This window comes from Cnephaeus nilssonii, assembly GCF_951640355.1.
Source record: "Cnephaeus nilssonii genome assembly, chromosome: 3".
Lineage (NCBI taxonomy): Eukaryota > Metazoa > Chordata > Mammalia > Chiroptera > Vespertilionidae > Cnephaeus > Cnephaeus nilssonii.
Window position 1 is genome coordinate 80,052,523 of NC_137074.1, and position 24,831 is coordinate 80,077,353.

General features: G+C 43.0%; 1 protein-coding gene across 3 annotated transcripts in view; it reads right to left on the reverse strand.

Annotated features, from left to right (window-relative positions):
* Window positions 1-24,831, reverse strand: part of SENP7 (SUMO specific peptidase 7) — a 165,686-nt gene that overhangs the window by 64,847 nt on the left and 76,008 nt on the right. For 2 of the 3 annotated variants that reach the window (XM_079766837.1, XM_079766838.1), the window contains one exon: window positions 10,225-10,419. The exons of the other annotated variant lie outside the window; for it this stretch is intronic. In XM_079766837.1, the coding sequence (XP_079622963.1) occupies window positions 10,225-10,419 (195 nt within the window). The remainder of the gene's footprint in view (window positions 1-10,224; window positions 10,420-24,831) is intronic. 3 annotated transcript variants of the gene reach the window in all.

Sequence of the window (24,831 nt, forward strand, 5' to 3'; positions counted from 1 at the left end):
CCCACCCGCTGTATTCACCAGACCTTGCTCCTTCATATCACCACTTGTTCCAATCGATGGCACACGCACTTTCTGAGCAGCACTTCAAAATGTACAAAGAAGTGGAAAATTGGGTCTCTGAATGGTTTGCCTCAAAACAAGAAAAGTACTATTGGGACAGTATCCACCAATTACCTGGAAGATGGGGGAAATGTGTAGCTAGCGATGGACATTACTTTGAATAAAGCACTTTTGATGTTTCTCTTGAAATTATCGTGTTTTCTTTGATTACAAAATCTGCATTATTAACCAGTACACCTGGTAGAGGTCCCCCTTGAAGAGCGAGGAATCCCAACTCCACACCAAGCTCCCCAGCCCACGGTTCCAGAGCTGGGAACAGGAGTCCCAATAACATGTGCCTGTGAAAAGGAGCGAGGGTTGTCCCAAGTGTTCCTCTTAAAGAGTCTACACATGGATTTACTAGTTGAAAGATTCACACACTCTGAGCTCCAGGACTGGGGCAGCAGCTCAAAAAGCTCCAGGGACATATGGGGAAGAACAAAATTGTATGGCTTCAGGGCAAGGACTGGAGGAACAGCTCTATCCTGAAGAGAAGTGTTGCCAGGCGTCATTGTTCCTTTGTTGAGCCCTCCGCTTACCTACCCTAAAATGTATGCTAGTCCACATCTGAGTCTCCATTAATCTGGAAAGCTCACTCCACCACTGTGAATCCCTGAGACCCTTCCTCACCCAACTTGTAGAACCCCCCAAGCAGCTTCCAGTGGCTTTTCAATACAAACACCAAGTCTCTGCTCGCACTGCAAACTTCCCTAAGTCTCTCAAAGGTTCGCAAACACCGAACAATCAGCATCTAACCTTGACATGCCTTATACCTCTTGCTAAGTGACTCCAAGCCTGGCACTAGGAGCAGCCAGGCTAGGTTCGCAGCTTAGCCTCTCCCAGACACCTCCAAACCCAGCACAATAAGATACCAACCAAAGATCACTGTGTAGCACATATACTGATGGCAATATATGTGGTTTATATATAGCATCAGAGAAAAAGTCAATAAATTAAATGTTTAGAAAATTAAAGTGTATTTTTAAAGCTCTAAACTTTTTAAATTGGTGGGATTCAAACCAAATGTACTATATAACCCTCGTTTCTTAAACCAAAAGGTAATACTAGTATGGTTATGACAAATGCCCTTCGCAGTTCTGGTATTAGCAACAGAAGTAACGATAATCTCAGGAAAAGAGCCCTGGCTGGGTAGCTTGGTTAGTTGGAGCATTATCCTGTACACCAAAAGATTGCAGGTTTGATTCCCAGTCAGGGCACATACAGAGGTTACAGGTTTGATCCTGATCAATGTTCGTTCTCTCTCTCTCTCTCTCTCTCTCTCTCTCTCTCTCTCTCTCTCTCTCCCCCCTCCCTCCCTCCCTCCCTCCCTCCCTCCCTCAAATCAATAAAAGCATATTCTTGGGTGAGAATTATTTTTAAAAAGAAAAAAATCTCAGAATAAGACACTAGCATCCCCAACATAGAAGATTTAAGTATCATCGACTACAACAACCTTTAATGGAGTGTTTGATATACGCAGTGATAAGATACAGAAAAATAATGACTGCCAGGCAGGCATGGCTCACTGGTTGAGCATCAAGCTATGAACCAGGAGGTCATGGTTCGATTCCTAGTCAGGGAACATGCCCAGGCTGCAGGCTTGATCCCCAGTAGGGGGCATGTAGGATATAGCCAATCAATGATTCTCTCTCATCATTTATGTTTCTATCTCCCTCTCCCTTCCTCTCAAAATCAATAAAAATATTTTTTTAAAAGAAAAATAATGACTACCATTTATTAATCACAAATATTGACTACCATTTATTAGTCACATAATGACTATCATTTATTAATCACATACTAAGTTATATAGCTTATCTCCTTAAATCTGCATAATCCTATATAATAAATAGGTAATATGCAAATTGACCATCACACCATCACAAGATGGCAGTGCCCACAGTGGGAGCGGGACCGGCACCAGAGTCCCCTCAGCCCTGCCAGGGTCCTCGGGTCTGAAGAACTGTTGCCCAATTCAACAGTGCCAGCATTCCAACTTTGTTAAACCTACCAACATCTTAAATGGACTTTCTGTGGTGGTACCCTTTAAGAGGCGGATGAAAACTACTACATCAGTTTGCACATTCTAATCACTTTTCAGTATCACAAGAGAGATTTTTACTTATATAATAGCCCTAGTATGTGCATCTGGTAAAACCAGAGGCTACAATCCAGTATTACTGCTAAGAGACATTTTCATACACCAATGTTGTACATGTATGAAAATGGTGTACTGTATACTATAACACGCCCCATACTTTGTTTTGGAGAGTACAATAATGTAAATCCTGAAAGCACCACTATTTTAGCATAATAAAAGAAAGTCCAAAGAGCTCCTATATAGACTACTCCAGATAACTTTGCTTCTTTGATACTATTGTAATTTCTTTAAAGAAAATCAAGGTCATTATCATTGTATTGTACAAATAAGCGCTTTGATTAACACAGCTATATAGTTTTTTTTAATTTTTAAAAAACCTGTGGAGACAGTGATCTTGTCTTTAAAAATACAATAGTCCTTTCAGTATAATGTCTTAGATTAAAGACATTGCCTTTAATATCTGTTGGGAAGAAATGTCCAGATTTTTCAAATCTCTTATATGTTTCCTTTTTTGTTTACATAGGGAACAATGTTTATAGTTGTGTGTACAGTGGGGGTCTACAACAAGAAGTGTATATTTTCAAACAATTTTTTAATGATTTAACAATTTTTGTAAATCATTTTCAGGCTTCTGCAACTGTAGATTCTCACTGTGAATCCCTTGCTTGCTCATGCATAAGTGAATTTGCAATACCAAATATACAGGTTTAGTATTTTTGCCTGTTAGTGATTGTTTCACATGTGTAATGTTTTGGTTGAGATGTTAAATGGTGGATGAGTACTGTGGATGTGAATGTGGGAAGTAATTTTAATCATGTATAATTGGTCACAAAGCCCAAGTTGCAGTAACTATTCCTGTTTTATTTAACAATGCCTTGTTGCTTTGTATGCATTAATGTTTGGGTGTAAAGATTGTGTCTATCCAAGAGGGAGCCACAGTATTTAAATTGACCAACCTAATGTTGAAACTACTTAGAGGTGGCCAAATGTAAACTAAAAGCCTTAATTAAAGTGGTGCAATTTTGTATAACTTAGCATCAGTAGTTCAATAAATTTGGATTGCCATGCAAGGGCTTGCATTATAATTACTTGCCACTTGAATGTGTTTTGTGTAATGTTTAACAGTGCTAGTAAATAAATATATATTTAACTTCTTTTTAAATCTAAAAAAAATAAATAAATAATGACTACCATTTATTAATCACAAATAATGACTACCATTTATTAGTCACATAATGACTATCATTTATTAATCACATACTAAGTTATATAGCTTATCTCCTTAAATCTGCATAATCCTATATAATAAATAGGTAATATGCAAATTGACCATCACACCATCACAAGATGGCGGTGCCCACAGTGGGGGCGGGACTGGCTGCTCCACACGCCTGCTGCCAGAGTCCCCTTAGCCCTGCCAGGGTCCTCGGGTCCTTTTGCACCCCCCACTGACTAACAGCTCACCCAGGCTCCTCCAATGAGCTGCCCATCCCTCTCTTCCTCCCTCCCCCAAAGCTAAAGCCTGACTGTGGTGTCCAACAAATTGGAAGTTATAACTCATGTCATTGAGAGTATCCTCCATTCCTCAGCCGGGGCTGGCCACTCCGCACGCCTGCCATCAGAGTCCCCTCAGCCCCACCGGGGGCCTCGGGTCCTCCAGCACCCCACCCCCCCCCGCACTGACTGAGGCTCAGGCAAACCGCAAATGGCGGCAGCCGCTGCCCAGGGCCAGCCCAAGGCACAGGCAAGCTGCCAATTGCAGCTGCCCAGCCGCCCAGGGCCACCTGAGGCTCAGATAACCAGGGCTGGCCGAGGCTTGCGCTGCGGCAGTGGCAGCAGCAGAGGTGTGATGGGAGCGTCGCCTCCCCGATTGCCGGGCGGGTCGCCTCCTGCCCCTGAGGGCTCCCAGATTGTGAGAGGGGGCAGGCCAGGCTGAGGGATGCCCCTCTCCAGTGCATGAATTTTCATGCATTGGGCCTCTAGTAATCCTATAAGAGTGCATTACCCCTGCTATAAAGAAAGAATAAATAACTTGTCCAAGATAAGCCAGATTGTTAGGAATACTGTTAAGATCTGAATCCAGGTATCTGTCTTCAAAGTCTATACCAGGGGTGGGGAACCTTTTTTCTGCCAAGGGCCATTTGTATATTTATATCATCATTGGAGGGCCATATAAAATTATCAACTTAAAAATTAGCCTGCTATATTTGGTCAAAATTTAACTAATTCATTACTTATGCCTTGGCAGGGTCAGATCAAATGATTTTGCAGATCATATACGGCCCACAGACCAGACATTCCGCACCTCTGGTATCCCATTCCAAATGCAAGAACCAAAGAAAATTACCACCCACAGAATAAATTTTCAAGGCCCACATCAAATACCACCTGGAAATTTCATAAAATGAATTTCAAGAAGGAATATATCTGCCAAGAAGGACCCCTCATGGTTAACTGGTAACAAATTCATAACTAGAATCTAGCAGCCATTACCAACAGAAGCCTCTCATACACACTACATTTAGGAAAAAGCAACAGGCTGAACCTTCAGTGTCTTGCACTTGCCCCTGCTATAGAATCAATGCTCATAAATGAGTTCATGGTATCATCTTGCAATCAATGGACTGAGACCTGCCCCTTCCAATCAGAACCATGCAACTATCTCCTCATTTGCATCTATACTGACCAATCAGAACTGCTCCATCATAATGACCAATCTGACCTATCAAGACCATGCTACTTGGACCAATCAGAACTTTGCTATTTAGATTCCTCTTCTGAACCAATTAGGAACTAGGGTGCAAGCTTTATAAAAGACAGCTTCCCCTTTGTCTGGTGGAGGCCACTTTTGGTTTCCAAGGTAGGCTGCTTTTCCCTAGTTTGCAAATTGTTCCCTTGAATAAAGTTTCTCCTCTTTCCATAACCCATATTGGGGACTCCTATTGACATTAGCTTGGTGGCAGCAAACTTTTGTTGATCACAACTATTTAGAAAGAACTTGAGGAGAGCTAGAGTTCTTATTTTATAGACTAGAAGCCCGGTGCATGAAATTCGTGCACGGGGGGGGGGGGGGTAGTCCCTCAGCCCAGCCTGTACCCTCTCCAATCTGGGACTCCTGGAGGGATGTCCGACTGCCCGTTTAGGCCTGATCCTGGGATCGGGCCTAAACGGGCAGTCGGACATCCCTCTCACAAAACAGGACTGCTGGCTCCCAACTGCTTGCCTGCCTGCCTTCCTGATTGCCCCTAACCGCTTCTGCCTGCCAGCCTGATCACCCCCTAACCACTCCGCTGCCAGCCTGGTTGATGCTTAACTGCTCCCCTGCCAGCCTGTTTGCCCCCAACTTCCCTCCTCTGCCAGCCTGGTCACCCCTAACTGCCCTCTCCTGCAGGGTTGATCACCTCCAACTGCCCTCCCTTGCAAGCCTGGTCCCTCTCAACTGCCCTCCCTTGCAGGCCTGGTCCCTCACAACTGACCTCCCTTGCAGGCCGGGTGCCTCCCAACTGCCCTCTCCTGCTGGCCATCTTGTAGTGGCCATCTTGTGTCCACATGGGGGCAGGATCTTTGACCACATGGGGGCAGCTATATTGTGTGTTGCAGTGATGATCAATCTGTATATTACTCTCTTATTAGATAGGATAGAGGCCTGGTGCACGGGTGGGGGCCAGCTGGTTTGCCCTGAAGGGTGTCACAGATAAGGGTGGGGGTTCCCTTGGGGTGTGGGGCGGCCTGAGCAAGGGGCCTGTGGTGGTTTGCAGGCCGGCCACGCCTCCTGGCAACCCAAGGGGAGGCCCTGGTATCTGGAATTCATTTTCCTTCTACAATTGAAACTTTGTAGCCTGGGGCAGCAGCCATTTCTGGGGCGGCAGCCATTTCTGTGGCAGTTAATTCACCTTCTACAATTGAAACTTTGTAGCCTTAAGCAGGTGAGCCCGGCGAGGGTGTGTGGAAAGCTTTGCTTCCCCTGTTGCCGCCGGCAACCCTGGCCTGCTTTCTCAAGCTCCATTCTACCACCATTTGTTTGAATTTGTTTACCTTCTATAATTGAAACTTTGTAGCTTGAGTGGAGGCTTAGGCCTGCAACGGCTATGGAAAGCTTGGCTTGCTCTGTTAGCTGGGAAACCTTGCTCTCTGTGGCTGTAGCCATCTTGGATTGGGGTTAATTTGCATACTCGCCCTGATTGGCTGGTGGGCGTGGCTTGGCTGGTGGGCGTGGCTTATGTAGCGGAGTGATGGTTAATTTGCATATTACCGTTTTATTAGAGAGGATTTCAGACAGCCAGAATTTTTCGACTTATTATTATTAAACCTTAACCCCAAATTGGTATAAAGCTTGAAAAGTACATTCAATGTGATAGTTTCATAGAATGCTCACAATTAGCATGAATGTGTGTTGATGTCATTTGAATTCCCTAACAGTACATCATAAGTAATCACTATGATTAAATCACCCCAAATGCTTTGGTAGAGCCAGAGCAAATGATTTTAATCACTATGACTACTTATGATTACATATCTGAGTACTTATGATGAACAATTACCATGAAACTCAAATGACGTTAAGTCTTACATAAGCCTTCAGTTATAACAACACTAGAGGCCCGGTGCATGAAAATTTATGCACTGGAGGGGGGTGTCCCTCAGCCCAGCCTGCCCCCTCTCACAGTCCGGGAGCCCTCAGGTGCAGGAGGCAACCTGGCAATCAGGGGAAGGCGACGCCCCATCACACCTCTGCTGCTGCCACTGCCAGCAGCACAAGCCTTGGCCGGCCCTGGTTACCTGAGCCTCGGGCGGCCCTGGGCGGCTGGGCAGCCGCCATCCGAGGCTTGCCTGTGCCTGGGGCCAGCCCTGGGCGGCTGGGGGGCTGAGGGGACTGGGGGACTCCGGAGGCAGGTGCGTGGAGCAGCCGGGCCCACCTGGGGGCAGTCCCAGCCTTGCTGCATGCCTACCGCCCCGGCGGGGCTGAGGGGACTGGGCACTGCCATCTTGTGGCTGTGGGCGCAGCCATCTTTGAGGGTGTGGCAGGCAATTAGCATATTCCCTCCTTACTGGCTGTGGGCACTGCCATCTTTGCCATGGTACGAAGGTCAATTAGCACATTCCCTCTTTATTAGATAGGATATATGTATATACATATACTAGTAGCCCTGCACACGAATCCATGAGCGAGTAGCTCGTTGCCACTTACCTAGCTGACCACCCAACCCACCGCCACTGGTAGCTCTCTGCCACTCATAGCTCGCTGTCCCGCCCTCCTGTAGCTCTCCACCCATTGCCCCGCCCTCCTGTAGCTCTCTGCCGCTTGTATATGGGTTATGACATTATGGCATCCTGGCTAATTTGCATATTCCTCTATTATTTTATATATATATGATTCTCACATGTGAAATTTAAAAGAGATAATAAACAATCTTGTGAGGCAGAAAAGTCATTCAAAATTATTTGTTTTTACAACTCAGGAAACCAAAGCTCAAAGTTAAATGGTATAATCATTAACCCAAGTGCACAAAATTAAAATGTATTGAGCTAACCACTGGGTATAAGTGCAAATAAGACATGGTATCTGTCCTTAAGGAGCTCATGGTCCAGTAAAGAAGGCAGAAATAAACACCTACAGTATAAGATGATAAATATACTTCTAATAATCTCTAATTATACATCAAATTTATTAGTAACTAGATAATACCACTGAAACTCTCTCTTTTTTTTTTTCAGCAATTTCAGAAAGAGATCTACTAGAGTATAAAGTTAAAATTGTCATTGATAATTCACTAAGTAGAACCTCAGTGAAAACATAAAATATCTTCCAAAGGAGAAAAATGCATAAAATTTTTAAGTTCATAAGAAATAAAGTGAGTTTATAAAATGTGTTAGAAATTTGTTATAGATCTTTAATGAGGCAACTATAAATACTCTTTAATGTAATTAGGCTTACAAGAAAAATACAAACCAGAAGTTACCTCTGGATGGTTCAGGGGTGGAAGGGGAAGGGGGAAGTAAGACTGGATTATGACTATTTATTGTACTGGCTGAAAGCAGAAAAGTAAAAAGAGAAGTTCATGATAAAGTAAAAGTTTAAAGATCTATTAGTATCTGCTAACTGACATCCCCTAGCTTTTTCCCATACTTTTTTTTCTTATTTACAACTAGGGGCCTGGTGCACGAAATTCGTGCACTAGGGGTCGGGGGTCCCTCAGCCCAACCTGCCCCCTCTCACATACTGGGAGCCCTCAGGGGATGTCCTACTGACGGCTTAGGCCCGCGCCCCACAGGGAGCGTACGTAAGCCGCAGTCTGCTTCCCTTTGTGGGAGGCAACCGGGCTGGTCAGAGGAAGGCAACAGCCCCATCACCCCACTGCTGCAGCCACTGTCAGTCACCGCAGCCACCAAGGTGTTTTCATCAACACAGACTGCAGTCCCTTCACCAAGAAAAAATGACAACTTTCTTTAGGCATTTTCAAGATGTGTCTTTCATAGGATATGGATTTCTTTATTTATTTTTTATCCTCACCTGAGGGTATGTTTCCATTGACTTTTAGAGAATGTGGAAGAGAAAGGGAAAGACAGAGAGAAACACTTTGATTGGTTGCCTCCTGCATGAGCCCTGATCTGGGCCCCCGCCAGGGAGGAGCCTGCAACCTAGGTACATGCCTTTGATCAGAATCAAACCCAGACCCTGCTGTCTGCAGGCTGAGGCTCTATCCACTGAGTCAACCCGGCTAGGGCAGGATATGACATTTCTTAGCCCCTCCAGCAGCGGACCTTCGTTTTTTTCTCCAGGAGTGAGGTGGAAAAACCCTAGATCACCTTTTTGAATTCTTATTACCCAAGTTACTAAGAATATTACCAGTGGCATACAGGAAGCTTAGCCAATGTGCAGTCAGAAAAGGTGTTTCCTCTATAGTTCACACCAATGGAGGGCTGGGCCCTGCCCAGGCCTAAAGCCTCTGGCCGAAGCTTTAGGCCTGGGCAGGCCTCTCCAGCTCCCTCTGATCACCGGCTCAGCCCCTGCCCAGGACTGCACACACTGAAAGCCTTTTGGGCAGGAGCGGACCCCCAGCTCCCTACAATCAATCGCAGGGGTCCGCTCCTGCCCAGGCCGAAAGCAGACCCCAAGCTCCCTGCCCAGGTGATCAATCGCAGGGGGTCCACTGGTGTACCAGGCCAAAGAAACCCCCAGCTCCCTGCAATCGATGGCAGGGGTCCGCTCGTGCAACCAGGCCAAAAGCCCCTGGCGGAGGCTTTTGGTCTGGTGCCAGAGCAGACCCCAGCTCCCTGCAATCCGTCGCAGGGGGTCAGCTCAGGGAGCCTATGTATGCAAATTAACCGCCATCTTGGTTGAGTTTATTTGCATACTCGTTCTGATTGGCTGGTGGGCGTGGCTTGGCGTGGCAAAGGTGTGGTCAATTTGCATATTACTGTTTTATTAGGTAGGATCCCCACTCTTCTAGAACTTAAAAAAAAAAGCAACTTCAATTTCCATTTCTCTTATTGGCATAGTAAGCCACTTTTATTAATGGAATTCAGCTATCTCAAACCATTTTTTGTGAGAAATGCACTCAGCCGTTCATTCAGCAGATACTTACTAAGCACTAAGTGCCAGGTACAGTTCTAGAATCTGGATATAAAAGCAGTAAATATGGCAATATGGAGGGATGGAAGAACAGGATGACAGATGGATGAATAGGACAGAGAAGAAGGAAGAATACACAGATGTCAGGGAAATGGATTTCAATTACACCAGACAAATTAACTGAAATACTCAAATAGTTAACTAAATTTTCATTAAGAGTCTGTATCCATTTTCCCAAAATACAAGTGGAATAATTGATGGTTTTTTAAACTGGTTATTAGCCATGCATGGAGTGTTGGTTCCAACACCCGTTGCAGCCACCAGGAGAAAAACGTCACACTAGCCATCAGAGCACATTTGCCTCACATTTAGTAATAGCATATCTGTTGGGGAAGAATAGAGGAGGGCTCAAGAGAATATTTATGTTGAGTAAAGTTATCACTAAACATACCTTTCATTTAAAAAGAAGCTCTTGTGAGGATTTAGATTTTGACAAGATTCTAGGCTGTCATCAGATGATGAAGAAAGCTGCTCTGATTGCAAGTTGTCTGTATCACCCAAAGTGGCCTCAGTTACAGGAGAGATCTTTATGTATTTTCTTCCTAAATCCGTTCCCAGGACATTCGTCAATATAACTCTGGGTATCCTGTCACACAAAATAACAAACACTGTTCTGTACTGAAGTCTGCAGTATCAAATATATTCTAAGAGGTTGAATTTTCAAACATTTTCATCTTAACACAAGTGAGCTATAAGAACTATACCACCCTAGAAATCAACCTGTAAATATTCAAAATTTTGGATAAACACACTCTTTTTTGTTTGTTTGTTTCTAGAAGTACTTGTGTCTTATTAATTTGCATAGATTACCCTACTACTACAATGGCTTTAACTGTCATATTGGCTGCTAAAAATTTTAAACGATTTTTCTCAAAAAATGCTTTCTTTCTCTTTTACAGTCATTATTAGAAATACAGGCCCTAACTGGTGTGGCTCAGTTGTTTGAGTGTCGTCTCATGCACCGAAAGTTCGCCAATTCTATTCGCTGTCAGAGCATGTGCCCAGGTTGTGGGTTGATCCCTGGTCGGGGTGTGTGCAGGAGGCAACAGATCAATGTTTCTCTCTCTCCCTCTCCCTTCCTCTCTCCTCTAAAACCAACTAAAAAATCTTAGCTTTAAAAAACAACAACACATTACTACAAACCAATTCAAGAAATCATTATTCTTTTCACTAAACATAAAGGTAAGAAATTATATACTCGTAATTGGCAAATGACAAATGCTAAATCCAACAAGAAAGGCACCATTCAGATTGCAACTATGATAATGACAGATGCCATAAGTAAAACAGCACATATACTGATGGTAATATATATATATGTTTTATATAATAGCATCAAGGAAATAGTTGGTAAACATTCAGAAAATTAAAGTGTATTTTTAAAGCTTAAAAAAAAATTTTAATTGGAGACGTTCATATCGAATGTACTATGTAACCCCAGTATCTTCTTAAACAGAAGAATATAATCTTTTCTTGGTTAGCCAGTTTTTTTTATGAACAACTGATGTACTTTGCCACACTACACTGATGCCCTCAAGGCTACTATTTGGCCCTCAATTGACTGGCCCAAGCAAAATTATTATAATTTTTTAAGTTTTCATATCACTGTTATCAATATGTCATTAGCAGCACTTTAATGATCCTTTGTGAGAAACAACAGATTAATACTTGTAAAGGTCAAAGTACTTTTAAGTTAAAAATGTGACCTTCCTTATACTTTATTTTATTTGCAGTAGTACTTAGAGAAGTACTCTATTTTTACTACATAGGGGCACTATGTTCTTTTCACAATGTTCAAAACAGCATAGAATTTCAGATCTCAGGAGAATTTTAAAATAATTTGGTTTTCTCTTTACTTCAAACATGAAGAACTAAAAGCTCAGAAAAAGTACTTGCCATGTATTAGTAACTCTTCCTAGTAGAAGAATCTCACCCTATTGTTTCTTTGGTTTTTTATTTTACTCGATTACACCGTCTTGTATCCACAATACTAGCATGCCAAAGGATTCAGATAACTAAGCTTTTCTATCAATAAATACTTCAAGATACCTTTAAAAATATCCATTTCCATTAAAACCACCACAAAAAAGTATTATAATAATTAAGTTATATTTATGATCTAAAAACAGACATAGTAAATAGTACAACACACTGAACTCAGTTTAAGTGAAGAAAGAAGGGAAAGGAAGTCTGTCATCTAATACACTTATTGTGAGGAGGGGAGGGCAGAGACATTTTCCTACCTTCTTGCATGATTAAATCTCTAAGGATCCCATTTATTATTGTCTGGTTTGTATATCTGATGCCTGATAGAACCCTCCTTAAACAACTGGATTTGAAATGGGAATAGAGACAATATAGGACCAGTAAGGAGTCTCAAGATTTCTTTTACCTGACCTCACACTACTATTAATTGCTATAAAATGAATTGTTAAAGAAAACTCGCCTCGCTGGTTTGGCTCAGTGGATAAAGCATCAGCCTGAGAACTGAAGGGTCCTGGGTTCAATTACGGTCAAGAGGACATGTTGGGTTGCAGACTCGATCCCCAGTGGGGGGTGTGCAGGAGGCAGCCGACCAATGATTCTCTCTCATCATTGATGTTTCTCTCTCTTTCTCTCTATCTCTCTTCCTCCTTCCTTCCCTCCCTCTCCCTTCCTCTCTGAAATCAATAAAAATGTATTTAAAAAAGAAAACTCAACTGTGGTTCTCAATACTTTAGAAAAAATACAAGGATATTAGTAGAGAAAATTTTATTCAGGTTAGACCTATCCTTTTCTAGATAAATATTATAGTGTAAATAAAACTGTACTTTAATAAATAAGAGAATCTAAAATGCAACACACTGATGTACTGCGGGGGAGAGATTAATCAATGAACTTATAGGCATTCTAGAGACCCGGTGCACGAATTTGTGCACAAGTGGGGTCCAGCTGGTCCGCCCCAATTGGGGCTGATTGGGCCAGCCGGGGGGAGGGGCTGCAGGCAGTTGGCCAGCCGGTCCCACCCCCTGGTCCAACTCCTGATTGAACTCCTGGTCGAGGGGATAATTTGCATATTAGCCTTTTATTATATAGGATATGCATAGCCCATGGACAGACAATAGTTTGGGAAAGACCTGGGGAGGGGAAATAAAAGACTGTATAATTACAAAAGACTTTGACTACAAAAGAAATAAAAGACTGTATAATTAACCTTTAAAAAAAGAAATGAGCCGAAACAGGTTTGGCTCAGTGGATAGAGCATTGATCTGCGGACTGAGGGGTCCCGGGTTCGATTCCGGTCAAGGGCATGTACATTGGTTGCAGGCACATCCCCGGTGGGGGGTGTGCAGGAGGCAGCTGGTCGATGTTTCTCTCTCATCGATGTTTCTAGCTCTCTGTCCCTCTCCCTTCCTCTCTGTAAAAAATCAATAAAATATATATTTTTTTAAAAAGAAATGAGAGAAACTGATATACTAAATTGGTTATTCATTTTAAGAATTATATCTTTACTAGTGGGCCCAGTGCACAAAATTTGTGCACAGAGGGTAGGTTCCCTCAGCCCAGCCTACACCCTCTCCAATTGGGAATCCTGTGGGATCAGGCCTAAACTGGCAGTCAGACATTCCTTTCGCAATCTGGGACCACTGGCTAACCGGTCACCTGCCTGCCTGCCTACCTGATCACCCCTAACTGCCTCTGCCTGCCTGCCTGATTGCCCCTAACCCCTCTTCCTGCCTGCCTGATTGCCCTTAACTGCTCTGCCTGCCTGCCTGATCACCCCTAACTGCCTCTGCCTGCCTGCCTGATTGCCCCTAAACCCTCTTCCTGCCTGCCTGATTTCCCTTAACCTCTCTGCCTGCCTGCCTGCCTGCCTGATCACCCCCAAATGCCCTTCCCTGCCGGCCTGATCTCGGCCCTAACTGCCTTCCCCTGCCGACCTGATCTCGCCCCAAACTGCCCTCCCCTGCTGGCCTGATCTCACCCCCAAATGCCCTCCCCTGCCGGCCTGATCACCCCTAACTGCCTCTGCCTGCCTGATCACCCCTAACAACCCTCCCCTGCCAGCCTGATCTCGCCCCCAACTGCCCTCCCCTGCCGGCCAATTTGGTTCTGATTGGTCAGTTTCTATGCCAGTCAGCATCAAAAGCTCTGCCTCCAAGGCAGCCATTGGCTCCTCACAGTTCACCCAGATTTGGTTCTGATTGGTAGGTTTCTATGCCAGTCAGTGTCTCTGGGCCTACCTCCAAGCCTGATCAGAGAGGCAAGGCTTGGAGTTAGGCCCAGAGACACTGAGGCCCGGAGAGAAACTGAGGTGCGGCTGCTGGTGGAGCCCGAAGAGAAAGAGAGAGGCAACGGCTGATCAACAGCTGCCACGGAGGCTGCAGATCAGACCCTGCCTCTCTATCCAAGCCTCTCTCTGGGCCTGATCCGCAGCCCACTCGGCAGTCAGTGCTGGTTTATTGTGCCCACACAGGTGGCAGTCAGTGCTGATTTCTGGTGTTCGGTCTAGCCTTCAGTCAGTCATTATGGACCCTGTGTTTTTATATATTAGGATGATCCCCTATCATACCAAATTCTAAAATATGACTCATACTAAAAATATTCAGAAACTATAATATTTAAGTCAAGAGAACATTTGGGATATATAAAGAAACACATCAAAGTAGTGTCAGCTATCATTTAGTATCCCTTTTAAATGTCTGATTATAGTATGTTTAAATTTGTTTTAAACTACTGAGTCCCTAAAAAAGCTGTCTCTCCAAATAGGGAAGCTATTGTCCATAAAGATTAGTCCTATACAAAGTGTTAAATATAATCTACAACAATAACAAAAAGTACAAATATCAGCAAGGAAAGGTTGAATTTTTAAAGATTATGATTCTCTTCTGAATAATAAATCATCCTATTCTTGTAAGGTTTGTTTTGTAACCAGACAACCAAGTGATCTGGGCTGCCTGTCACTACTTGTGTCAATTAAGCAGAAACAGGGTTGAATCATATATAAGCATTTATTCAATAATGCAGGTAGTATGGAAGAGCCACAGATCATCCACAAAAATCTGCTCTGTACCCCACCATAAACCAGCTGCTTATATTGGGTAGAAGTACAAAGATTACGTAGGAAAGTAGAAATTACAAGTATGGAGAAAGTGGGCACAGGATAATCATTAACAGTTACAAATCATGTAGGCTGGGGGAGGGTGGTGTCACAGGAGGGCGGGTGCCTCCAGGCACCCTGAGACCAAATTACAGATAATAGGGGATGGGAGTTGTGAAGAACAGGTGCCCCTGTACTAAATTGTTTCTGCCACAAGGTTGTAAATATTTCCATAATGATAGGCAGTTCTCAGAAGTAGGATGGACGGCATTCCAATGTTAACTCCCATTCCCAGGGCATACAACTCTCAGCGAGGTTAGAATGTGCTTTCTCTAATCAGAACAGAACCATCATGATTAAAAGAGCATGATTAATATTTCTTATAACTGTAGCTGGTCCCCAATATTCAATTTCTGCCCCTAAAAGTTTGGTTGCTAGATTTTTAAAGAAAGAAATAGTAGTGAGCCAGTGTGGCTCAGTGGTTGAGCATCGACCCATAAACAAGGAGGTCACCGTCAGAGCACATGCCTGGGTTATGGGTTTGATCCCCAGTAGCGGGTGTACAGGAGGCAGCCAATCGATGCATCATTGATGTTTCTATCCCTCTCTCCCTCTCCCCTTCTCTCTCTGAAATAAATTTTACAAAAAGAAAGGAGGGAGGGAGGGAACAGAAGAGATATGAAAAAATAACTTTGGCAGAGAAATAAGACCTTTTAAGTTGAACAAATAGCTCAAAGTCTTTCCTAGGATAAAAAAATTTCAAAATTTTACCCAAAAACCATTTGAAAAGATTATATACCAAACTGCAGTAAAATCTGCATCTTTCAAGCACAAGAGCCCTGGAGGTCCTCAAAAGCTATCAGAAGGTTAAAGGAACTATCTCAGCATGTCTACCACAGTATGTCTTTCAATTAAAAATGACTCAATTAGAACTAATTCCACAAGGAAAAATGTAAAGTAATATACCTAAAGGGTTAATGAAATGGACATCATATAAATATATATAACAAAGTCTAAGTCTTACTTTACTTATAAAAAAGAAATTAAAGTCATTAAAGTGAAAAGCAGTATAGCACAAGAATTAAGAGCAAGCATTCTTCTTTTATTTTTTAATCTTTATTGTTGAGATTATTACAGATGTCCATCTCCCCCCCTCCCGACCCCATGGCTCCCCTCCACCTGGTTCCCACCACACCCCAGGCCCTCGCCCCCTATTGTCTGTGTCCATAGATAATGCATACATGAATATAAGATCTTTGTTTAATCTCTTTCCACACCCCCTACCCCCTCCCTCTTCACTCTGAGAATCGTCAGTTTATTCCATATTCATGCCCCTGATTCTATTTCATTCACCAGTTTATTCTGTTCATCAGATTTTTTATTCACTTGATTTTTAAATTTACTTGTTGATAGATATGTATTTGTTGTCCCTTTGTTGTTCATATTTTTTATCTTTACCTTTTTCTTCTTCCTCTTCTTAAAGAATACCCTTCAGCATTTCATATAATAGTGGTTTGGTGGTGATGAACTCCTTTAGCTTTTTCTTGTCTGTGAAGCTCTTTATCTGACCTTCAATTCTAAATTAGAGATTTGCTGGGTAGGGTAATCTTGGTTGTAGGTTCTTGCTATTCATCACTTTGAATACTTCTTGCCACTCCCTTCTGGCTTGCATAGTTTCTGTTGAGAAATCAGCTGACAGTCATATGGGCACTCCCTTGTAAGTAACTAACTGTTTTTCTCTTGCTGCTTTTAAGATTCTCTCTTTGTCTTTTGCCCTTAGCATTTTAATTACGATGTGTCTTTGTGTGGTCCTCTTTGGATTCCTCTTGTTTGGGGTTCTGTGCGCTTCCTGGACTTGTAAGTCTATTTCTTTCACCAGGTGGGGGAAGTTTTCTGTCATTATTTCTTCAAATAGGTTTTCAATATCTTGCTGCCTCTCTTCTTCTGGCACCCCCATAATTCGGATGTTGGTACACTTGAAGTTGTCCCAGATGCTCGTTATACTATCTTCATATTTTTGGATTCTTTTTTCTTTTTGCTCTTCTGGTTGGGTGTTTTTTACATCCTCATATTTAAAATCACTGATTTGATTCTTGGGATCCTCTAGTCCAGCAGTTGCCAACCTTTCGGACCTCACAGACCACCAGTGGTCCGCAGACCAATGGTTGGTGACTGCTACTCTAGTCTACTGTTGAATCCTGTATATTATTACTTTAGTCAGTGTATGCTTAATTTCTGACTGGTACTTTTCCTTTTTTCTTTTTGGCATTCTCACTAAGATACTTGAAAGTCTCACTAAGTTCCTCGGAGGTTTCTAGATTATTGAGTAACCTTATAATTGTGGTTTTGAACTCTGTCACCAGTAGTTTGTTTTCAATCCATTTATTTCATTTGTGACTTGTTTCTTTGTCTCCACATTTTGGCTGCTTCCCTGTATTTGTTTCTATGCATTGGGTAGCTGCTAAGTCTCCTTGAGTTGATAGAGTAGCCCTGTGTAGTAGGTGTCCTATAGAGTCCAGTGGCTCAGACTCACCAATCACCAGAGGTGGACGCTCTTGGTGCACCCCTTTGTGGCTGTGTGCACAGTTTTGTTGTAATTGAGCCTTGACTGCTGTTGGTGTCACTGGGAAGAATTGACCTCCAGGCCAATTGGCTGTGGGGACCAACTATAACTGCAGTGGGAGAGCTGCTATGCAGGAGACACCCTTATGGAGCAGGACTTGTTTCAGTGGGGCTCTGGTGCTCGCAGAGTCTGCCCCTTGAGTGTGATGCTTATGGATGTGAAGAGTTGTAATCCAGAATGGTCTCACACTGACCACTGGGTACACTGGCTCTTGGGTCTCCGGGGAGGTGCAAAGTCAGCCACTGCCTGGGGCCACCCAGCAGAAGCTACAGAGACATCTGCAGATCCTCCTCTTTGTATCAGGTTTGGAAGTGCCCAGACAAGGCCCAGCTGTGATGCAAGGCAGGCTAGTGCTGGTGCCAGGTCTTGGACATTTTATTGGTAGCTCTGAGGCTCCCTGACCCAGCTGCAGCTTGTTTGACAGATTTTAGGCTGAGAAAGGACAGGCCATACATATGCAAAAGCCACTGCTCACAACTTAGGTGGGGTTGTAAATTGGGTGGGGCGGGGTCTCAGGGAATCACCAGGGCAGAGCAAAGAGAAATAGCTGCCAGTCGGCCCTGCACTGGGGAGGTCTCAGCATGGGAACAATGACCACTGCAAGCACCTCCATCTGGAAGAAAGCTGCCCCTGAGTTCCTGCCCCGATGCCAGACAGTCCAGATTCTCCCCGTATGTGTCTGGGTCCCCCAGAGCCTCGTCCAGCAATGGAGCTCAGAGGAAGTGGGAGCTTGAAAATGCAGTTTGTGGTACCAGCCTTTTAAGAGGATCAGCTAGGTTTCCAGCAGCCTCTGTGTCAGCCCAATCCACACTGGTTTTTACAGCCCTTAGTTCTTACTGCCCGTAGGGACTTCTTTCCCCAGCTCTGGAACCCTGGGCTAGGGGCTGGGACTCCTTGCTCCTCCAGGTGGCCTCCACAGAAGTGATCTCCCTCCTGATTAAAAAGTGGCACAGTCAAGTGCAAGACCAGCCTGTTCCGCGCCTCTGCACCTCTTACCAGTCTCAGTGTGCTTTCTTCTTTACTTGTCTTATTGTAATACTTCCACTCAGCCAGCTTTCCGATGGTTCTGGATGATGGTTGTAATGTATTTTAGTTATAATTTTGATGTGGTTGTGGGAGGCAGCAAATACAGACGTTTACCTATGCCACCATCTTGGTTCTCACTTTAGCATTTCTTGCAGTGCTGGTTTGGTGGTGATGAACTCCTTTAACTCCTTTTTTTGGGGGGGTGAGGTCTGGGGAGCTCTTTATTTCTCCACCTATTTTGAATGATTGCCTTACTGAATATAGTAATCTTGGTTTCAGATCCTTGCTTTTCTTTGCCTTGAATACTTCATGCCATTCTCTTCTGGCCTGTAGAGTTTCTAATGAGAAATCAGCTGACAGCTTTATTTAATTTTGTTACCTTTGTAGGTAACAAATTGCTTTTCTCTTGCTGCCTTTAAGATTCTCTCTTTAATTTTTGACATTTTAATTTTGATGCATCTGGCCATGGACCTGTTTTGGTTCTTATTGCTTGGGACTCTCTTGCCTTCTAGACTTATGTGACTTTTTTCTTTCCCCAGGTTAGAGAAGTTTTCTGCCATTATTTCTTCAAACACATTCTCTATCCCTTGCTCACTTTCATCCCCTTCTGGCATCCTATTATGCAAACATTGTTATGTTTCATGTTGTCCCTCAGCTCCCTTAAGTTGTCCTTCTGTTTTGTAATTGTTTTTCCCTGAGACTCTTTTGAAAAGCAGCTTCAACTCTCTTCCAAATGACAATCGCATCGTCCCCTCATTTAACCTGTCCTTTTTCAGCTAAACTGCAATGTTTCATCTAGTAAAAAGAATAGTTTTTCTCACCAGGAAGTGTTAGTAGCTAGATTATATGTTCATGAAATTTAAATATAAAGGAAGAGTCCCAATAAGATTCTAATTTGTTTTTTACTGTGTGTGTCTGCTTTTTTGTGTGAACTACCAGCCAGTATAGAACTTTTTATCTGAGCTCCAGGTTTTGTAAATTTAGCTTGTTCAATGTGAACGAATCATCTTTGTTTTCAGACTTGTTCCTATATCTGTATCTTCTTCCTGTCTGAGTATATGACTCCTCTGTACACTGTTCTCCAAATTAGGACTTTGTTATTGTCCTGATTCCAATTTCTTCTTTACCTTTCATATCCAGTCATTTATCATGTCTAGTTAATTTTATCTCCTAAGTCTCAAAATTTTCTCCTTTCCATGTTTATTGCCACTGTCTCAGTTCAAACCCTAAAGACTTTGTGTCTTTATTACTACCATAGTTAACTGGGTAGGGCTTTCTGTACAAAGTCTTTTTCTTCTTAGTTATTTCCCTATATTGTTGCCTATATTGTATTCATTCTAAAAGCAAATATAAATTGCCCTATCTAGCTAGTTTGGCTCAGTAGATAGAACATTGGCCTGTGGACTGAAGGGTCCTGTGTTCAATTCCAGTCAAGAGTAAATGCATGGGTTGCATGCTCAATAGCCAGTAGGGGGCGTGTAGGAGGCAGCCAATGAATGATTCTCTTATCATTGATGTTTCTATTTCTCTCACCCTCTCCCTTCCACTCTGAAGTCAATAAAAATCTACACTAATAAAAGAGAAACATGCAAATTAACCATCACTCCGCTACACCCACCAGCCAATCAGGAGGGAATATGCAAATTAGAAGGAGAAAGATGGCAGCAGCTCAAGGTGCAGAGTGGCCGGGTGGGGCAGGACACCTGCTATGAGAGGGAGGGCGGAGGGCGAAGGCAACTACAGGAGCGGCACTCTGGCCACAGCGAAGACGAAGACTGCAGACTCTGGCCGGAGTCTGCACAGAAGACGAAGATGGCAGACTCAAGCTGGAGTCTGCAGCAAAGACAAAGACGGCAGTCTGCAGCGAAGATTGCAGACTCAGGCCGGAGTCTGCAGTGAAGACGAAGGTGGCAGACTCTGGCCAGAGCCTGCAGCAAAGACGAAGAAGGCAGACTCTGGCCGGAGCGAAGGCCTGGGTCCCAGGTGCCGGAGGAAAACCGGTGCTGGAAGCCAAGGGAAGGAAGGCCTATTGCACGAATCTCTTTGTGCAACAGGCCTCTAGTATAATTTATAAATAAATAAATAAATAAATAAATAAATAAATAAATAACTGACACATTGGATCAGATGAATTTAACTGACATTTATAGAACATTTCACCCCAAAGCTGCAGAATATACATTTCTCTCAAGTGCACATGGGTCATTCTCAAACACAGACAACATTTAGGACACAAAACAAGTGTCTCTACAAGTTCAAGAAGATTTAAATCATATCAAGCATCTTCTCAGATCACAGTGTAATGAAAATAGATATCAACTACAGTAAAAACACCCAAAACATTCAAACACATGGAGGCTAAATAGCACGTTATTAAACAATGAATGGGTTACCAAAGAAATCAAAGAAGAAATTTAAAGACATTCTGGAAACAAATGAAAATAAAATATAACACTCCAAAATCTATGGGACATAGTGAAAGCAGTCCTGAGAGGGAAGTTCATAGCACTACAGGCCTACCTCAAAAAACAAGAAAAACTGGAAATAAATTATCTAACCCTACAACTTGAAGAACTAGAAAGAGAGCAACAAGTAAAGCCCAGAGTAAGCAGAAGGAAGGAAATAATAAAGATCAGAGTGGAAATAAATGACATAAAGACCAAATAAATACAAAAGATCAATAGAACCAAGAGATGGTTCTGTAAACGGATAAACAAGATTGGTGAACCTCTAGCCAGGCTCACCAAGAAGCAAAGAGAGAGGACCCAAATAAACAAAATCAGAAATGAAAGAGGTGAAGTAACCAACCCCACAGAAATACAAAGGATTGTTAAAAAAATATATACTACAAAAAACTCAATTCTAACAAACTGGACAACCTAGGTGAAATGGACATATTCCTAGAAAAATACAATTTTCCAAAACTCAATTAGGAAGAATCAGAAAATCTAAATAGGCTGATAACTACTGATGAAATTGAAGCAATAAAAAATAAATACTCCTAGCAAACAAAAGTCCTGGTTAGGATGGCTTCATAGGGGAGTTTTATGAAACCTTCAAAAAACAACTAACACCTATCCTCAAACTATTCCAAATAATCCAAGAGGAAGGAACACTTCCAAGCTCTTTCTATGAGACTGGTATTATCCTAATTCCAAAACCAACTAAGGACACTTCAAAGAAAGAGAATTATAGGCTAATATCTCAGATAAACATAAATACTAAAATACTCAATAAAATATCAGGCAAATCGGATCCAGCAATATATTGAAAAGATCATACACCATGACCAAGTGGGACTTATTTTGGTGATGCAAGGCTGGTACAATATCAGCAAATCAGTAAACATGATAGATCACATAAACAAATTGAAATAAAAAAATCACATGATCATATCAACAGACTCAGAAAAAGCATTCAACAAAATCCAACACTCATTTTTTATAAAAATTCTCAGCAAAGTAGGAATAGAAGAAGTATATCTCAACATGATAAAGGCCAGATATGACAAACTACAACAAACAGCACACTCAATGGGCAAAAACTAAAACGATTTCCCCAAAGAACAAGAACAAGACAGGAATGTCTGATTTCACCATTCTTATTCAACATAGTACTGGAAGTCCTAGCCACAGTGATCAGATAAGAAGAAAACATAAAAGGCATCCAAATTGAAAAGGAAGAAGTAAAATTGTCATTATTCACAGGTGACATGATATTGTACATAGAAAACCCTAAAGACTCCACCAAAAAAGACTACTAGATTTAATAAATGAATTCAGGAACATAGCAGGATACAAAAGTAACACCCAGAAACCGATGGTATTTTATACACTAATAATGAATTTCAGAAAGAGAAATTAAACAAACAATCCCATTTACCACTGAAATAAAAAAATTGAGATACTTAGGAATAAACTTAACCAAGGTGGTAAATGACTTGTACTTGGAAAACTATAGGACATTGAAAAAGAGATAAAGATATAAACAAGTGGAAAAATATACCATGTTGATGGATAGGTAGAGGTAATATCATTAAAATGTCCATACTACACAAAGCAAGTTATAGATTCAATGCAATCCCTATTAAAATACCAATGGCATATTTCACAGATCTAGCCCAAATCTATATTGATAAAAGTGTAATACGCTAATTAGACCAGACAGCCAAAAGACCTTCTGGACATCATTCCGGATGTCCTTCCTGACAAAGCCGTGGCAGTGGGGGCCGAGGAAGAGATGGTTAGGGGTGATCAGGCAGGCAGGCGAGCAGTTAGGGGCGATCAGGCAAGCAGGCGAGTGGTTAAGGGTGATTAGGCAGGCAGGCGAGTGATTAGGGGCAATCAGACAGGCAGGCAGAGGGGTTAGGGGTTATCAGGAAGGCAGGCAAGTGATTAGGGATGTTCAGGCAGGCAGGCAAGTGGTAAGGGGCAATCGGGCAGGGTGCAGCAACAAAGCAAGCATTCCGCAAGGCATGCAGGCAGAGTGGTTAGGGGTGATCAGGCAGGCAGGCAGGTGAGCAGTTAGAAGCCAACGGTCCTGGATTGTCAGAAGGATGTCCAACTGCCAGTTTAGGCCCGATCCCAGGACATTCCCCAAGGGGTCCCAGATTGCGAAAGGGTGCAGGCCGGACTTAGGGAACCACTGCCCCCCCATGCACAAATCTTGTGCACCGGGCCACTAGTACTCCATAAATTTATATGGAATTTTAAAAAAGAAAGATAGTGACATAGGTAATCATCTACACTTGCTACCTCTCACAACCACATCAAAACCACAACTAAATGGCAGAACAACTACCACCCAGAACCGCAGGAAAGCTGGCCCATTGGAAGTTCCACAACTAGAGAGGTAAAGAAAGCGCACTGAGACTGGTAAGAGGTGCAGAGGCTCTGAAAGTGCTGGCACCTGGATGTGCTGCTCTTTTAACCAGGAGGGAGATACAAGCTCCAGCTTGCTCTGAACTATAGTTCCGGGCGAGACTCTGGGGGACCGAGACCCATAAGGGGAGAAACTGGACTGTCTGACATCGGGACAGGAACGTGAGAGCAGCTTTCTCTTAGAGGTGCTCGCAGCGATCATTGTTCCTGCACAGGGGTGTGGGACGCAGAGAACCAGGGACTTCTCCGATTCAGGACTAACTGGCAGCCATTGCTGTTTGCTCCGCCCTCATGATTCCCAGAGACCCCGCCCAACCCAATTTACAACCCCACCCAAGCTGGGCGCATCGGGTTTGCATATGAATGGCCTGTCCTTTCGCCTAAAATCTGTCAAACTGCAGCTGGGATAGAGAGCCCCAGAGCTTCCAAAAGAAGACCCAAGGACCGACAGCAGCAGCGGCCTTGCTTCACAGTTGGGCCTCGTCTGGGCACTTCCAAACCCCATACAAAGAGGAAGAATCTGCAGATCTCTCTGTAGCTCCTGCTGGGCAGCCCCAGACAGTGACTGACCTTGCACCTCCTTGGAGATCCAAGAACCAGTGTACCCAGTGGTCAGAATGAGACCATACCGGATTACAACTCTTCACATCCATAAGAGACAAAGGGGCAGACTCAGCACCAAAGCCCTACTGAAGCAAGTCCTGCCCCATAAGGGTGTCTCCTGCACAACAGATCTTCCAGTGTAGACATAGCTGGTCATCACAGCCAATTGGCCTGGAGGTCAATTCCTCCCAGTGATATCAACAGCAATCAAGGATTAATTACAACAAGACTGTGCAAATAGCCCCAAAGGGGTGCACCAACAGCGTCCACATCAGGTGACTGGAGAGGGTGAGCCACTGGGCCCTATAGGCCTCCAACCACACAAGACCACTCTATCAACTCAAGGAGACTTAGCAGCTACCCAATACATAGAAACAAACACAGGGAAACAGCCAAAATGAGGAGACAAAGAAACAAGTCACAAATGAGAGAAATGGATGAAAGGAAAATACTGGATATAGAGTTCAAAAACATAATTATAAGGTTACTCAATAATCTTTTAGAAACCTCCAAGAAATTTAGTGAGACCCTCAAGAATATGAAAAAGAACCAATTAGAAATTAAGCATACACTGACCGAAATAAAGAATAAAATGCAGAGATTCAACAGCAGACTGGAGGATCCCAAAAATCAGGTGAAAGATTTGAAATATTTAGAACCAAAAAACACCCAACCAGAAAAGAAAAAAGAATCCAAAAATATGATGAATATGATGATAGTGTAAGGATCATCTGGGACAACTTCAAGCATACCAACATCCGAATTATGGGGGTGCCAGAAGAAGAG